The 19,184-nt window shown below is 36.8% G+C and overlaps 1 protein-coding gene across 15 annotated transcripts in view; it reads left to right on the top strand.

Annotated features, from left to right (window-relative positions):
• The window catches only part of lrrfip1a (leucine rich repeat (in FLII) interacting protein 1a), a 152,352-nt gene that overhangs the window by 72,550 nt on the left and 60,618 nt on the right, over positions 1-19,184 (top strand). For 6 of the 15 annotated variants that reach the window (XM_061926399.2, XM_061926398.2, XM_061926396.2 and 3 more), the window contains exons 4-8: positions 11,736-11,753; positions 11,838-11,909; positions 14,433-14,465; positions 18,161-18,199; positions 18,720-18,749. The exons of 1 other annotated variant lie outside the window; for it this stretch is intronic. In XM_061926399.2, coding sequence (XP_061782383.1) covers positions 11,736-11,753; positions 11,838-11,909; positions 14,433-14,465; positions 18,161-18,199; positions 18,720-18,749 — 192 coding nt within the window. The remainder of the gene's footprint in view (positions 1-11,735; positions 11,754-11,837; positions 11,910-14,432; positions 14,466-18,160; positions 18,200-18,719; positions 18,750-19,184) is intronic. 8 more of the 15 variants (XM_061926392.1, XM_061926395.1, XM_061926385.1 and 5 more) reach the window with 7 other exon arrangements.

Here is a 19,184-nt window from a genome sequence, read left to right as displayed (position 1 = left end):
TACAACAGAGAATCTGTACTCTTTATGGAAGTTATGATCAGACTGTATCCTTCACTGAGTGTTTGTGGGTTTTATATCAGTTCTTTAACATTTTTTAACATCCACTGAATTTATCATTTATAGTGCTGTCAAATGATTTAAAAAAATTATAATAGTCAGGTTAACCACACTTAAATTTGGAATATTCGAGATTAATCACAAGTAATTGCTCGCTTGCGTAGTCTGAATTAACTTGAGAAAAGAACCCAATATTTTAACACCAAAGCAATTGTATTGTCAAAATGCCATACAGAAACTTTTTTTTTATGTTTTACTTGAATGCATGTAATTTATTTGCTCAAAACTTGCTAACAGTTTTATCTAAAATATAGTAAATGTTTATTTTAAAGTGAAATTTACCAGGGAGTACAAAAGTCATAGTCTCTTCATTCATCTTTTAACTGACATATGCCTTGACCTGATCACTAACCGTATAACATACCTTTCAAGTAACCATCCATGGTTATGTAAAGGAGCATGTACTTTCAAATACAATTGCGTGTTCAAGCTGTGTTTATATATAGTTGATGGGTTAGTTATTTGTGATTACACAAAACTATGCTTTTGATATATTGTCCCAGAAAATATTTCTGATAAACAATTTAGTCAGCATTATTTTGAAACTAAATTAGGCACTAATGTAATCATAATATATAATAATAATTAAAGTAGTCATTTCAAACACAATTAATTTTGATTTCTCATTTGTTTATTATTTGCCATTGTAATTGGAAGGTCAATAATGCGCGCGTGGCAGCGAGTGCCGAGAAATGTCTCAAAAGAAAAACAACAACATCGTGGAATTAGGTTTTGTAATAATTTAAAAGTGAAAAAGACAGACATTGAGGTGAAAACTTTGCAATGCCAAACACAGCTAACATTACACAATAGGAACTTTTACATTTACAATTTCAGCAAGTCAATGAAATACCTCCCTGCATGTGCAGGGGGGTATAAACTATCCTGGTAAATAAAAATCCACAGGAACTATTTTAGTTCCTATTAACGAGGTGGTTCCCGAGGAACTTTGGAGGGGCTGTGGTGTCGAACGCTAATTGGTTCAACACATTTGGGGCGGTTCTGAAATGTATTATTCCAAAGAGTGTGCTGCACAACCTGTTGATTTCTCATTTCTTCTGTATTTCTATGACAACAGACAGAAGGAAGAAAGATTTGTGTTGCGTCTGTGTAGTAAAGAACGCTGACCAGTGAAACAATCTTGTAGTGTTTTACTCAGCCATAGTCTTTAAACTGGCATACGGTTTCATGCTGTTAATTCATTATTACATACTTCATTTTGCTAAGCAAAGCTTGCGAGAAGCGGGTGGACACTTTTAAAAGGGACTTATTATGCAAAACTATTGTTTTTTACCTATTGGTACCTGTTTTTGTGTATTTGGGATCTGCATAGGTTCCGAAAATTGGAAATCAAACTATGGAGGCATTGCAAAGATATTTATAAAACAATCTTGCCTTCCTTCATACTTCCCCAAAATGAGACATTTGGCATTTTTCTAATTTGTGACAATAAATGGTAGAGATTTAGTCCTCCATCGTAGTCCAACATAGTCTAACAAGTTCCTTTTTATTTCTAACCTCTTGTTGTGCAGCAGACTGGCCCTTACATGCACATGCATCCACCACTGTTGCCATATATAATACAAAGTAGCGTATAGTTCGAACTTATACTGTCTGTCAGTAGACTCTATAGGAAAGCGCTAAATACTACAACATGGCTGGCGGGGAGAAGACATAGTCGGAGCGAAGGCACATAAATAAGACTGAAATGGTTTGTAAAACATAATCTATGCAAAATGTTGACCAAAGAACCACCAGTACATGTTATGTAGACCACAAGCAAGTGTTTTAAATGCAGAAAAAATATATACAAAATACATTTACAAAGGAAGATAAAGTATTCAGACGGACTTCGAAGCTGCAACTCCTGCTGTTCACTGAGACTCAACAACCTCATTTTTTAAGATAAATGTGAAATAGAGGAGGCAGTAAACAAGTGAAACGATCACATCAAATATTTACTATTTACTTTGTTACATGTTGTAACAATAGTCAGTGACACACCATTTGTGTAGTTATTGATCTCAACTCAAGTGAACAGAATGCTATCATATTTCTAAATCTTCATGTAGTTACCGTGAGATAAACACCGACATTTATTAGTTATATTTTGTTATTTGCAGCTAAAACAAACCCTCATGAATTAATCATTGACTAGAGGGTAGAGTTCCAACGATTTGTCGACAGTTTCGACAATAAAATTTGTCGCTGACAAATATATTTGTCGTCGACAATAGTTGTGACGTCATCACTCATGGTTTTCCGGATGAACGCATCATGTGAGTCAGCGCGGCCATTCAAACAACATTGCGGGTGAACATTTCCTCTTATTCTTGTTAAAGATATGAATACTTTGCTCATTTTGCAAAGCAGATCTTGTTTTTATGACACTAAATCGGTGATACGGGAGCATTTAAAGCGGTGGAATGTTGGACATCTGGAGTATGCGGTCTCAACTCGGTAAGATTGTTAGCTTGTTACCTGGCTAGCTAGTGTGAAAAATAAACTTTTTAAAATTAATTCAAGTACTTTTTAAAGCTGTGTTAATTTGCAGTGCAATAGATAAAGGCATAATAACATATGTGTCAATCACACACACCCACACACAAAACATTAGGCACTATATGACAAGATTAAACATACAATCTAATGGATTGCTAAAATGTTAGGATTTAATCAACGATACAGTTCCGTACATTGAGTCTAACACAAAACACTGCGTTTCTGGGTGTCGTTGATCAATGGCTTTCGATTTATTTTAATAGTAGAGTTTTAACTTGCACTTACAGATGTTGTGACGGACTGTAGTTACTGACAGTGGTTTTCTGAAGTGTTCCTGATGCCCATGTGGTGATATTCTGTGCACACTGATGCCGCTTTTTGATGCAGTACCGCTTGAGGGATCTAAGGTCCGTAATATCATCGCTTATGTGCAGTGATTTCTCCAGATTTCCTGAACCTTTTGATGATATTACGAACCGTAGATGTTGAAATCCCTAAATTCCTCGCAATAGCTCAGTGAGAAATGGTTGTCACAAAGTGGTGACCCTTGCCCAATCCTTGTTTGTAAATGACTGAGCATTTTTAAGCTGCTTTTATACCCAATTCTGGCACCCACCTCTTCCCAATTAGCCTGTTCACCTGTGGGATGTTCCAAATAAGTGTTTGATGAGCATTCCTCTACTTTCTCAGTCTTTTTTGCCACGTGTGCCACCTTTTTTAAAACATGTTGCAGGCATCAAATTCCAAATGAGCTAATATTTGCAAAAAATACACAACTTTTTCCAGTTCGAATAGTTAAGTATCTTGTCTTTGCAGTCTTTTCAATTGAATATAGGTTGAAAAGCATTTGCAAATCATTGTATTTTGTTTTTATTTACAATTTACACAACGGTCCAACTTCACTGGTTTTGGGGTTTGTAGATTTCTAAAAATGCCAGAAGATAAACAGTAATCAATAATATACCAGTGTACAGCTTTTTAAACACGTCATCACAAAATGCTTGTTTCTTTTTGAGCTACCGGTAGTTAGATACTTCTGGTGTTTTATCATTTGTTGTTGTTGCTTCAATTTCAACAGTCATTTTTTATTACATAAAAAATTTTTTTTTAGTTTTTTAGCACTTTGCCTGAATGAAACTACCTGCTTTTAAATGGATATAAGTTTAATGATTATTTTTATTTTTGTATCAGCCAAATGGCCAGGATAGTTACAATATAAATACATATGTATGAAAGAATTAGTCATCTGTGTTGTCAGTAAGCACAGGTCAAAAATATCTCAAGCTAAATTTCAAAGTCAATGGCTAAATTGGAGGCACTGAATTTGTGTATGCTTTGTAAACCGAGTAGTCGACTAATCGTTAAGATAGTTTATGACTCGTCGACTATCAAAACAGTTAGTTAGTTGCAGCCCTAACATGGGGACAACTTTCTGACAGCTGGACACTGTGGACAAAAGCGTGGCGTTTTATGTCAAATGTAGTACATTTTGTTTTTATATTGTATTGTTTTGTTTCTTATTGTTTTGCATTGTATTTACTAACACTTTAGTAGGGTTGGGAATTGATAAGATTTCTCCGGTTCCAATGGTGGGAATTGATAAGATTTCTCCTGTTCCAATGCTGCTTTCGAATCTGATCAGCGATTCGGTTCTTTAATCAATTCTTATTTGGGGGAAAAAAGAGAATAAAGGTTGAATTAGCATCAACTTTGTTTAGTTTAGAGGTAACATGGCCTTACAAAGCATTCAGTGAGGTCTCAAAAGCCACATACATAGCATAGAAGAAAAAATAACAACTTTTTTGTAAATAATTATAAGAAGAATATCCTTCCGTAGAATTGAATCATGTGCAAATTACACAAGAATGTGACATTTAGTAACATGTGATATTAATGTGTTACATGCAAAGTGAGATATGTCAAGCCTTTATTTTTTGCAAATATTAGCTCATTTGGAATTTGATGCCTGCAACATGATAAAAAAAAAGCTGGCACAGGTGGCAAAAAAGACTGATAAAGTTGAGGAATACTCATCAAACACTTATTTGGAACATCCCACAGGTGAACAGGCTAATTGGGAACAGGTGGGTGCCATGATAGGGTATAACAACAGCTTCCATAAAATGCTCAGTCATTCACAGAAAAGGATCGGCGAGGGTCACCACTTCGTGAACAAATGCGTGAACAAATTGTCAAACAGTTTAAGAACAACATTTCTCAACAAGCTATTGCAAGGAATTTAGGGATTTCACCAGCTACGGTCCGTAATATCATCAAAAAGTTCAGAGAATCTGGAGAAATCACTGCACGTTAGCGGCAAGGCCCAAAACTAACTGAATGACCGTGACCTTCGATCCCTTAGGCAGTACTGCATCAAAAACCAACATCAGTGTGTAAATGATATCACCACATGGGCTCAGGAATTGAGGGATTTCACCATCTACGGTCCATAATATCATCAAAAGGTTTAGAGAATCTGGAAAAATCACTGCACGTAAGCGATGATGTTACGAACCTTTGATCTCTCAGGCGGTACTGCATCAAAAAGCGACATCAGTGTGTAAAGGATATAACCATATGGGCTCAGGAACACTTCAGAAAACCACTGTCAGTAACTACTGTTTGTCGCTACATCTGTAAGTGCAAGTTAAAACTCTACTTTGCAAAGCGAAAGTCATTCATCAACAACACCCAGAAATGCCGCCGGCTTCGCTGGGTCTGAGCTCATCTAAGATGGACTGGAAAAGAACCATCCGGACTGTTATAGGCGCAAACTTCAAAAGCCAACATATGTGATGGTATGGGGGTGTATTAGTGCCCAAGGCATGGGTAACTTACACATCTGTGAAGGCACCATTAATGCGGAAAGGTACATATAGGTTTTGGAGCAACATCCAAGCAACGTCTTTTTCAGCAAGAAAATGCCAAGCCACATTCTGCACGTGTTACAACAGTGTGGCTTCATAGTAAAAGAGTGCGGGTACTACACTGGCCTGGCTGTTGTCCAGACCTGTCTACCATTGAAAATGTGTGGCGCATTATGAAGCGTAAAATACGACAACGGAGACCCCGGACTGTTGAACAACTTTAGCTGTACATCAAGCAAGACTGGGAAAGAATTCCAACTGAAAAGCTTCAAAAATTGGTCTCCTCAGTTCCCAACCGTGAACTGAATGTTGTTAAAAGGAAAGGCCATGTAACATAGTGGTAAAAATGCCCATGTGCCAACTTGGCAGCAATGAGTTGCTGCTATTAAATTCTAAGTTAATGATTATTTGCAAAAAAAAGTTGCGTTTCTCAGTTTGAACATTAAATACCCCTTTGGTCCGGATGACACCAGTGTTTCCCACACATTCATTTATTTGTGGCGGCCCGCCACGAAATAATTACGTCCGCCACAAATGGATTTTTCGGCTTTTGACTCGCTCGACCGCTCATAAAAGCAATGGGACTGTCTGTGAATGTTGCTTGTAGTTACACCTCCGGTGCAGTAGGTGGCGGTAGCCTACTATGCATTGTAACTCCGCCAATAGCACTTAATTCAACTGGTGGGCCAGAAGAAGAAGAAGAAGAAGAGGGACGGACGGAATCAAAATATTCGCCGGCTACTTTTCATAATGATGGCGCTTCCTACGTTTCTACCTCAAACGTCCAAAAGCTGCTGAAAGCCTTGATCCAGGATGCCATGGGGAAAAAAACTTAAATGGTGCCTTTTGGCGATAGTTAGCAGCTTGGTGGCTCATAGCCGGCTAGCTAACGCTTGCTAGCGTGGTAGCATTGCTTCATTTTTACAGGTGTTATAGGTAGATAGTAGTGATGGGTCCGGCAACACCGATGCATCGGCGCATGCGTCGAGCTCATAGAGCGAAACCCTTTGTCGGTGCGCGTACGGCTTTTAGAAAGTCACGTGACCGATCATGAGCTGTTTTGGTCACGTGACTGATACGCGAACTGTGTCGCACTGACGCCTCCTCTGTGCCCTGTGAGCGGCTCTTTTCTACAGCCGGAGAAATAATAACTAAGAAGAGAAAGCGTCTAAAATTGAATACGTTGGAAAAACTGTTGTTTTTTTTTAAATAAAAATGTGTAAAAAATAAATAAATAATAATTTCCAGGTCCACAAGCATCCTCATTCACAACACGTTCTCTTAGATTTCCATGTTATGATACATGTTCACATTATTTATTGACTGTATCTAAAAAAGACAAAAAATATATTTTTATTTAAATGAAGTTATGAAATAATCCTAAATGAAATACAATGACTTGGTTTATATTATTGTATATACTAGGTCAGTGGTTCTCAAACTTTTTTCAGCAATGTACCCCCTGTGAATTTTTTTTTAATTCAATTACTCCCTAATCAGAGCAAAGCATTTTTGGTTGAAAAAAAAAAAGATGAAGTAAAATACAGCACTATGTCATCAGTTTCTGATTTATTAAATTGTATAACAGTGCAAAATATTGCTCATTTGTAGTGGTCTTTCTTGAACTATTTGGAAAAAAAGATATAAAAATAGCTAAAAACTTGTTGAAAAATAAATAAGTGATTCAATTATAAATAAAGATTTCTACACCTAGAAGTAATAATCAACTTAAAGTGCCCTCTTTGGGGATTGTATTAGAGCTCCATCTGGATTCATGAACTTAATTCTAAACATTTCTTCACAAAAAAAAAAAAAGCTTTAACATCAATATTTATGGAACATGTCCACAAAAAATCTTGCTGTCAACACTGAATATTGCATTGTTGCATTTCTTTTCACAGTTCTTTTTGACAGACATTTTAGTGACAAACCTGAGCTTGTGTTTCTCGGAGTTTATGAACTTACATTCATATTTTGTTAAAGTATTATTCACTAAATATATTTATAAAGGATTTTTGAATTGTTGCTATTTTTAGAATATTTTTAAAAAATCTCATGTACCCCTTGGCATACCTTCAAGTACCCCCAGGGGTACGCGTACCCCCATTTTGCAATGTGTCGAAACGCTTCATGAGGCCTCATCAACCCATCACTAGTATATAGGTTATAGCTGCATCGCTCGCGGCTCGTCATATATTTAACGTTAATCCGCGATTTCACCGAGCGTTTCACTGACGGTGAGCAGCCTGACGCTGCTTCATTAACACCGCCGCTGTTTGACTCGGGGGCCGGGCAGACGCACGTAGTAACAGTCACGTGTTTTCATACCGACGAGCTAACGTGTCCAGGTTATAACCCTGTTGTCAATAAACACACATGGACTGAAGCTAAATTGTCCACTGCAGCATGTGAATGCAATGAAAAGAATAAAATCTGAGCCAACCAGCTGTCAAAATGTTGTCCAGGTTAATGTTTTGGCCATTAAAGGCCCTTCATTTCAAGATTTCAACTTTGATCGGGCTTTAAACAGGTGGCTGACCTGTTCAGATGAGTGTAACTGCTGCTGGTCAAATAATGTGAAATAGCATTTAATTTTACATGTATGCAATGCCATTTAAATGAAATTATAGATAATAATAATAATAATAATAATAATAAATACTGTGTAGTGTTGTAAATAGTCAACGGGAAGAATTTTAGTAAGATATAAGCCATGAGCACTACACAGCCAGAAAAAAACCTAGGCAGGACAAGTAAAAATATTGGGGCAAGTAGATTTGAGAAGTCAGGCAAGTAGAAAAAAACCTTAACGTTGAACCCTGCATGTGTTGAGCTGCTGCCGCTTAAGGTTAGACGGCACTGTACATAGAGCGGTTCTGCTCGTTAGTAATAAATTCTAATGTTGGATGTTCACTCCTTCACACAGATGAGTATAGAAAAATATTTTCAACGGCCGAAAAGGGCTCGACTTGGAGAGGAGGTAGGCCTACAGTCCAGACCACAGGTGCGACCAGTTCAGCAGCAGGAGGAGGAGGAGGTTGACTGACTGTGGCAGGACACCTCTGCCTCTGTTTCACTTCATGTTGCTGGTAAATAATATGGTTGTAGTAGTAGGCTAAAGTTAAATTATTTAGTATTCACTAATTAAAGGGGCAGAGCTTTAAGAGACATTTTAGCTTTTATATTTTATAAGATATATTTTTTGTAAGAACCACAATTAATAAATATATTTCAGTGAATCACTAATTGTTCAAATCTGTATATAAATATGTACATAAAATGTTGTAATTATATTCCAACTCCGCGTTCTTCTTGGTCATCGCCGCTGCCGCCGCCACCCCCCACCCCCCGACCACACCACCACAAATAGATGCCTGCCCTGTGGGAAACACTGGACACGATGTCGAATATTTCCAAAAACAATTTGAGATGTGGACTCGTCAGACCACAGAACACTTTTCCACTTTGCATGAGTCCATCTTAGATGATCTCGGGCCCAGAGAAGCCGGCGGCGTTTCTGGATGTTGTTGATAAATGGCTTTTGCTTTGCATAGTAGAGCTTTAACTTGCACTTACAGATGTAGCGACAAACTGTATTTAGTGACAGTGGTTTTCTGAAGTGTTCCTGAGCCCATGTGGTGATATCCTTTAGAGATTGATGTCGGTTTTTGATACAGTGCCGTCTGAGGGATCGAAGGTCACGGTCATTCAATGTTGGTTTCGGGCCATGCCGCTTATGTAGAGTGATTTCTCCAGATTCTCTGAACCTTTTGATGATATTATGGACCGTAGATGTTGAAATCTCTAAATTTCTTGCAATTGCACTTTGAGAAACATTGTTCTTAAACTGTTTGACTATTTGCTCACGCAGTTGTGGACAAAGGGGTGTACCTCGCCCCATCCTTTCTTTTTAAAGACTGAGCATTTTTTGGGAAGCTGTTTTTAAACCCAATCATGGCACCCACCTGTTCCCAATTAGCCTGCACATCTGTGGGATGTTCCAAATAAGTGTTTGATGAGCATTCCTTAACTTTATCAGTATGTATTGCCACCTTTCCCAACTTCTTTGTCACGTGTTGCTGGCATCAAATTCTAAAGTTAATAATTATTTGCAAAAAAAAATGTTTGTCAGTTTGAACATCAAATATGTTGTCTTTGTAGCATATTCAACTGAATATGGGTTGAAAATGATTTGCAAATCATTGTATTCCGTTTATATTTACATCTAACACAATTTCCCAACTTATGGAAACGGGGTTTGTATTACCTGACACCTTCTATGTCAGCTACTTCTCTTTGTTTCTAATGTCTATTTTCTGCTGGATCTATTCTCTATTTTATGCTGCTGCTGTCAAAAAACTGTAATATTGTACATGGTAATGTTATATATTGTATATATGTTATAGACATAATATAATATATCTGGATATATAATATACTGTACACATATTATGTATATATTCGCATATATTCGTATATATGTTATATTTTATATCGCTATATTTAGTCTATTTATACCTGCATTGTCCTGTCCATCCTTACACTTTCCATCATTGTAACTGAGCTACTGTGTTGAACAATTTCCCTTGTGGATCATTAAAGTTTGTCTAAGTCTGTCATAATCAGTTGGCTCAAACTGCAGAAAATTCAAGACGCCGTCGGCGCCGGTAGCTCTGAGCCGCTTCCTCTGAAATAAGGTAAAAGACCCAAGAGAACACTAACAACGATTCGAAATTCTTATCTTAAGTTCGTCATTATTCAACCTTGTGGGACAGAGCAGTAGATATGTGACGTACATGTAAGGGCGGGGTCAACAGATGCAACCAGGTAGTGTGCCATAGGCAAGACCGTCCCAATTCATATCGCTCCATTCGCTGCTGGAGGACTCTCGCCAGGACCCACACTTTGTCGACTGCATGAGCTGGGTCCTTGAAAGGATGCAGCCCCCGACTTGAAACACAGCTCACAGTACACGTCACTTCCCATCCTTGTCTCGGAAGTCCAGCCCCCAAGTCAAGCCATTGGCTAGAACTTGTAGGCGTCTGACTTGACTCGTGAAAAATAAATATATTTGACATGTGACCTGTCTTTGCCTTTTTAATTTAGTAAAATTTGGGGGGATTTATGTTGTGTTTTAAAAAAAATTAAATACTGTTAGCATGTCACTTTTATAAAATGTGCTTTTTTTGATATTTGAAGATGAATGTGCCGAAGGGTGTTTTCATTCATTGGGTTATTGTTATTCTCATGGCATTCAACTGATTAGTTGTCTTAGAAGACGTTTGGCCTTTCATCCGAGTAGTTTATATCAGGTAATGCTCATGTCTGAGCGCTTTTTGACAAGGTCCTAACTATCATCCATCACAAATTTATGTCCCTAATACGTATATATATCACTTTAGGTTTAACAATAGACTGCATTACGAACTGCACTTTATTCTTATTTGTTTATTGTTTCAAAATGAAGTCTTTTTTCTTTTCTTTTCATTGAAGACATTTAAAATAACAAATTTTCTGAGCTGTAATTATAATATCATAGCTTGATATTTTTGCCTAAGTTTATCATTCCGCTAGAATATAATACCAGCCCTTGCCTAGAAAGCGTGTAAAATCTAAGGTTTTGGTCGGATCTTACGGGGTTCACTGTGACATTCGCTATGCCAACTAGTGATGGCGAGGCTCATAACCTTAATTTCAGCTTGCAACAAAAATCACATCAATAACAGCTTGTACACCAAAAACAAAAGTGGAATCTGAGGCACTCCTATCCTGCAGTACTATTGTATTACTACTTACTAATTCACCATCAAATGAGGCACCGATATTTTCCTAGTTTTTTGTCTAGTTTTAGGTCTACTACTACACCAGAATGAAAGGTCTTTTATTCACATCTGATACCCTCATGTGCTAGTAAAACTCACGCCAGTACACACATGATGTAGTACCGGCACTTAGAGTTGTATGAACATGTTTGTAAAAGTGTAGTCATTTTGTGCACCATGCTCACCTTAGTCACCTTAAAATATCCTAAAATCAATCAAAAATACTTTGAATTGTTTACTACAACTCAACTATGTGCAGGATGTACTCCTATGTAGTATTATGTCATTATCTCATTATTTTTAACCTGTTGTTGAATATGAAACATCACATTTCATCTCTGATTTCTTGGTATTGATCACACCTCACAAACTCAATCTGTTTCTCTTGTTTCATGTCACACACCCACCCACTGTGATTGCTTTGCAGATCTTTCAGGTACAGAAGGTAAGCTTCCTCCTGTCACTCTGCTATACATGTATGATAGTAATTAGATATATTTGCAAATGTCTTCATGCTTTGGTTTCTCAGAAATATTATGGCTTGGACAGCAAATTAGATGACAGAGTGGACGACAAATGGGGAGATATTGAGCAATGGATGGTATAGTTTTAAATACCTATAAATATGCTTAATGTTTGTGTTTGTGTGAAGTTGTTCCTTAACAATAATATAAATTATAATTCATCAAAGCTTAATCCTGTGTGATGATTGATTTATTGAAGCAAACTTAATAACCATTTGGCTTCTTTTTGCATGAATTGACTGTCTGTAAAGGGGACCTATGATAATTTAGCTCTTTTCTGAAATATTAATGTTAGATACCTGTGTTAAAAAAAAGCCAAATCATTAAATAATAAGGTTCATGCATTTAGGCGCGAGCTTGCATGCAGTTTTGGATGCCTCTTAAAGATGTTTTACACTCTGTTTTTAAACAGTGGACCATTTGTGATGTCACAGACTGACATATACTTTAGCTTTCCTGAAAATGCAAGTACTGGGCAGAAGTGAAAGAGATGTTTTTTTCCAGCAAACAAAAGAAGAATACTTTTTTATTTGTCGACATTTTACATGGGAATGTTTTTGTCAACATGGGCAACTATGACGCTGGATTAGCCCCTAAACTGCTGCTAAAAGACGATGCGGTTGTTGAAGAAGCACAAAAGAAAGCTGTAAGTTAAACTTTTTTTTATTTTGTATAAAAGTGGTTGTTTAAAGTGGTAATTTATAGCAACTGCTTTATATTGGAAAAAGTAAATCAATCCTTTGGCTGTACCTGCGAGCATGTAAGAAAACATCTTGAAGTAGCCTCAGTTCTTGAGAAATTTCGATTTGTCCTGCCTCTACTTCTGGATCAGATTCTGGATCCTACACATATGGCTGTATTTCAACATTGTACATTTTTGATACTTTAAAAAAGAAAGTTTGTTGTGGCTGATGGGGTGGAGAAGCAAGGAGTGTAAGCTAGAGAGGGCGGGATCTGTAGGCGTAGACGGACTCAAAAATTGGGTGAAAAATGTGACTGTGGAGGAAAATGTACATAGTTACCTTTTATTAGAGCACAAGAAAGTATTTTAGATGTGGATTAAAATCATCATAGGTCCCCTTTAATTTCTCAATGACTTTAAATGACAATGCATCCTGTTGAATTTGAATCATAACAACCCTGAGTGTCTTTAGCATGAATAATTTTTTTGGAATGTTGCCTATCATCCACAATCCTTATTTGAGGCAATAATAGTTTTTCTCTTTTCTGTATGCTTTGAATCGTAAAAAACTGCTATCAAGAGGTGGCGAACAACTAGTAATTTTCACAGAGCACATAGCAACGAACACTATTTTCGTCAACAAGTACCACTGCCATTGACGACTACTTTGGGACAAAAGATGATCTAGTACCTTATCTTTTTTTATCCTGACTATACAGAGGATGAGCTTGACGTTTTAAAAGCTGAGTAATAAGAAGATCCAGCCCTATTGAAACACTCATTATAATGTAGCAGTATTGCTAAGTGCAAAACAATACAATACAAAATATGAACATAAGAAAACAGTGTCTGCTCCTACTGGGATGCCAACTAATGGGATGTTTGTATCTTTTAGCAACAAACTTTAGATGAGGAATTCATCATAACCCTCACTCCTTAGATAAAAAATGCTGGAATGAAACAACAATCTTGTCTTCCTGCGATGTTTTCGGGTCTAAGTTGAAATTCAGAGTTGACCAACTTTCATTATACATGATTTATAATTTACTATTAATTACAAACTCATAGGCGATTTAGCAGCAGCAGTAGCTCAGTAGCTAGCCTACTTATTGCTAGTGGTCAGAGAGCAGTGGGAGTGTCTCAGTGATCAGAGCACTGTGTTACTAAAAGTAGTTTCTCTGTGTTCGCTCTTACAATAGCAATGTCGCTATAGCTAGATCAAGGCATGTAAATGGAGCGTTTTTAGATGTTTTTATTGGTGGAGGACCTTCCCATTCATTATCTCCATTGTTAGCCGCCTCGTACTTGGAATATTTTACTACTTGCTCTAGAATACACAGAAAAGGGAACATTTTTAAAAAGTGCATTTTTCCTTTAACCCTTTGTACAAATTGTACATCAGTACATACTGATGTACAATTGTACATATATACTGTACAATTGTACAAATGATGATCAACAGATGATCACCATTATTGCAGTATATAATGTATGCCTCGTACTTGGAATATTTTACTACTTACTGTAGAATACACAGAAAAGGGAACATTTTTAAAAAGTGCATTTTTCCTTTAACCCTTTGTACAAATTGTACATCAGTACATACGGATGTACAATTGTACATATATACTGTACAATTGTACAAATGATGATCAACAGATGATCACCATTATTACAGTATATAATGTATGTTGTGGAATGCTGCGTGGCCCAGGAAGTGATGATAGAGAAACTAAAGATATGTGCATGGTGTGGAATGTGATAATATTATTAAAATGACAATGATGTATAGAAATAATTTTGTTGGCTGTACAATCTCAAACGTTCTCCATCTTCTGTTTGTGATGTCCTATCTTTGTCGTCTCGTCCTTCACTTTTCATCTCCTTCCTCGCCTCCATCCTTCCCTCCCTCATGCAGGAGGACAGTGAGAGATACTCACGCCCCTCACAGGTGCACACGCTTTGTAGTTTCCCTCTCATCAAAACTGTCATTCATTCGTACAAACATTCACACAATTCTACCTATTGATACATAATACATAGGCATACATTTCTACTTTTTGATCAAACATACATATCCAAACATTTGTACTTATTGATATGTACCTACATATTCCATCCATCCATCCATTTTCTACCGCTTGTCCCTTTTGGGGTCGCAGGGGTTGCTGGAGCCTATCTCAGCTGCATTCGGGCAGAAGGCGGGGTACACCCTAGACAAGTCGCCACCTCATCACAGGGCCAACACAGATAGACATGATCATACAAACATATTCATACATACTCACATATACCTACTGTATATAAACATGCGCACATATGTATTCAATTCATACAAACTTACTAATTGTTATGCACAGACATATTCATACATGCTAGGGATGTAACAAAAAGCAGTACAAAACCTAGGTAAGTTAGTATTACCGTTCTAAATTAAAAATATCGTAAAACCGTGATTGATAACACTTTGAGAAATTAACAGTGCTTTCCGATTGAAGACAATGGACACTAAGCTTTATAACTGTTTAATGCCCTGTGCTGCTATGAGAATGAATGAAAAAAACAAAAAGTGTCAGCTGTCACAAATTCAGCCGCTTCTGAACAAAAGGTGAATGCATTCTAGTGCACATTTAATGTTAATGGTAATTAATCGCCACTGATGCATGTATTCATACATACATACATACATACTGTAAGTATTCATACATGCATACATATGTATTCCATAAATGTATACATACATATTCATACATGTATATATACACATACAATCATACATACAGTACATAACTATTCTTGCATGCATACATAGGTATTCATATGTGCATACATACATATTCATACATGCATACATATGTATTCATACATACATACATAAATACAGTATGTATTCATACATGCACACATACGTATTCATACATGCATACGTACATATTCATACATACAAAATATTTGTATATATTCGTGTGTATGCACGGCGTGGCACGGTTGGGAGAGTGGCCGTGCCAGCAACCTGAGGGTTCCTGGTTCAAACCTCCACCTACTACCAACCTAGTCACGTCTGTTGTGTCCTTGAGCAAGACACTTCACCCTTGCTCCTGATGGGTCGTGGTTAGGGCCTTGCATGGCAGCTTCCGACATCAGTGTGTGAATGTGTGTGTAAATGGGTGAATGTGGAAGTAGTGACAAAGCACTTTGAGTACCTTGAAGGTAGAAAAGCGCTATACAAGTATAACCCATTTACCATATACACATAATCATACATACATATTCATGCATGCATACATAGGTGTCCATACATGCATACATAGGTATTCATATATTTATACATACATATTCATACAAAAGTATTCATAGATGCATACATAGGGTTGGGTGATTATATGATTGTGATCAATGATTGTGATTCATTTGAGTCATATCACGGTGATAACCTTTTAGCATTTATTACCTGTGTCAAACATGGCAGAAATGTCTGTTAGAAGATACTGCAGTAGTAAACAGTAGGGAAACAACGATGCTCGGTATAATCCTCCACTGAACAATACACCTTTATTGACCGTAATGATGATCCTGTGTGTGTTTGTGTACGGGGGCTTGAATGAATGTGTTTGTGTCTGTGCGCGACCGTCCGTCCCTGTCCACCGTCCTGAAAGTCAGGCTCGTCACAAAATGTGTCACTAAATTATTGTTCAATCAGCATTGTGCCTATGTCCACTTATACAGCTCGAAGTGCAGCCTAGAAGAACAAAATAAAGAAATATGGCTAAAATTAGTATTGAAGTTGAAACCCAACATTGACGAGGAGCAGCAACTTCAGTGACAGACTTTAGTCTCTGTCTGCTGCAGCTCACCAGTAATCCTGCCCTGAATGCAGACTCGCAGGCAGGCACAGAATGTCTACTACTGTATTGGTCCAGACTGGAAGAATAAACCCACATAGTATTTCCATCCATCCATCCATTTTCTACCGCTTGTCCCTTTCGGGGACGCGGGAGGTGCTGGAGCATATCTCAGCTGCATTTGGGCGGAAGGCGGGGTACACCCTGGACAAGTCGCCACCTCATCACAGGGCCAACACAGATAGACAGACAACATTCATACTCACATTCACACACTTTGGCCAATTTAGTGTTGCAAATCAACCTATTCTCAGGTGCATGTCTTTGGAGGTGGGAGGAAGCCGGATTACCCGGAGGGAACCCATGCAGTCACAGGGAGAACATGCAAACTCCACACAGAAAGATCAATCTAATCAGAAATAATACATTTTTGTTTCTAAATATTTTTCATCATAAATCATTTATATCCAACATCTACTAAAACAACTCTGCAGACACTTTTTGTTGAAAACATGTTTTAATTTAGCAGATAAACACATTTTGTTCCTGAAATAATCATTAAGTTTTATGTGTTGGTACACATTATTTTACAGTACTTCATATTCAAACTGCACTTTCATGTACTGTCATTAAATATAAGCTACTGTATTTGAATTTTTAAAAACTCCACAATCTGGGTCACTGCTTAACGTTTGCCAAACCACTGGTGAGAAGCACTTATGTATACAAATAATCAAAGTATACAAATAATAATTTACTATTTGAAAGTGTTGTTAATAAATGTTAACTTGAAATACAAGTATTGTAGTATTCAGTACACCATTTGTTGATTGCAGAATTAAGTTTGTGATGACAAGCAAAATAATAAAAATAACTTTGAGAGAAAAAATGGTGTTCTCTTTACCCCCACAAAACGTACCGCAAAAGAACAAAATTACATTTGTCAGCTGTTAACAAACTGTATATTGCCTCGACAAACATGGCGGAAATGTCTGTTACAAGATACTGCAGTAGTAAACAGTAGGGATGCAACGGTACTTTGTATAGTCCTGCACGGCACATTCTGCCCTTTAATAAACCATTTAATAAATTGTGATATTAATCGAGATCGAATCATATGAAAAGATTAAATGTGATTTGATTTTTTTGGGGCCAAATTGCCCAGCCCTATGCATACATACTTATTCATACATGCATACAGTAAGTATTTATGCATGCATACATATATAACCATGCATACGATATGTATTAATACATACGGTACATACATACAAATCCATATGTATATTCATACACATGTATTCATGCATGCACACATACATATTTATACAAGCATACATACTTAACCATGCATACATATGTATTCATACATACATATTCATACATGCGTACATACATACTTTTACATATATACATACTTATTCATACATTATATGCAAATGTCTTCATACATGCATATATATATATATGCATACATACGTATGTATTCATTATGTATACATACGTATGTATTCATACATGCATACGTAGTTGTTCATACATACAGTACATACATTTCTGTCCTTGATGGTGTACAAAGATTTTACATAAAAAAGTGACCCCCTTCTTTATATCCAAGTACACATTGAAGAAATATACAGTTTTATTATTAATGTGAAATATTGCCTGTGTCATACAATAAGTTATGTTTTCACATCATAATTATGCATCTGCAAAGAGTTAAAAATAAGGAACGTGCTGTCCTAAATTTTTGTGCAGTGCAAACATGACATTTATGACTTAAGTTGTATCTTTTGTCTTCCAGCTGTCAGACGATGATGAGCACATGTCAGTGGGTGTCAGGGTGAGTTGTATAACTATTAACGCATGTCAAATATACTTCAGCTTCCATTGTCATGGTATAAGGTTGACAATACACGTATCCAAACCTTTCCAGTTAGGGTTGCATACATACAACTTGAAAGATATTTTTGCACATTAAAGATGCTAAAATTTGCTATGCTATCTTAAAAAAAACACCTTAACTGTATGTCAAAGCTAAAAAGACAAATTAGCGGACAGTGGATCCTGCATATTCAGCATTCATGTTCCCACAATGTCATACCAACTTCATTTGGTAATAAGTGAATAATATGTGGTGATAAAGCATGCAATAGACAGCATTCATCTAGGATGTAGCGATAGATCATGAATAATGCATGTTTTGTACATTGTAATAATAAATAATGAATAATACATTTATAAATTAGGGCATACAAAGTATATTTTCAACAGCTATGAAACTCAAATTTTGGGGGGGGGAAAGATGGTGGTGGTCGTAGTAGTAGTAATAGATGTTGCTGATTCTTTGTTTTCTTGTACAGTCGGATCTTGATTCAGTTCATGGTGCAGGGGTAAGGCTGCTGTTATTTTGGAGTACATCTGAGTGAAAATAAATTGTTTGTGTGCATGTGAAGATCCATCCATCCATTTTCTACCGCTTGCCCCTTTTGGAGTCGCGGGGGGTGCTGGAGCCTAACATGTTTACTGTAATTAAAATCGTGCATAAAGCAAATCATGCATGTTTTTCATCAAATGTTATATTACTGTATGTAGTTTTTGTTTTAATTTGCATGATATGTATATGTATTTGTTTGGTAGCAAAGTGATGGCGAATATATATTTAGATTTCTGCAGTGGATTGCGTTGTTTTTATGTCATGCTGTGATCAATCTTCAGTTTTTCATTGGTTTCATCAAAATATGATAAAACAAGACTTGAAAGTGTATTTTCATATCCATTTAGTTAATTGATGTTTGTTATTATTCTCTATCGACACTGTGATGCAT

Source organism: Nerophis lumbriciformis, linkage group LG31, assembly GCF_033978685.3.
Source record: "Nerophis lumbriciformis linkage group LG31, RoL_Nlum_v2.1, whole genome shotgun sequence".
Classification (NCBI taxonomy): domain Eukaryota; kingdom Metazoa; phylum Chordata; class Actinopteri; order Syngnathiformes; family Syngnathidae; genus Nerophis; species Nerophis lumbriciformis.
The sequence above is the reverse complement of the archived record's forward strand: the minus strand, read 5'-3'. Positions and strand labels throughout refer to the sequence as shown.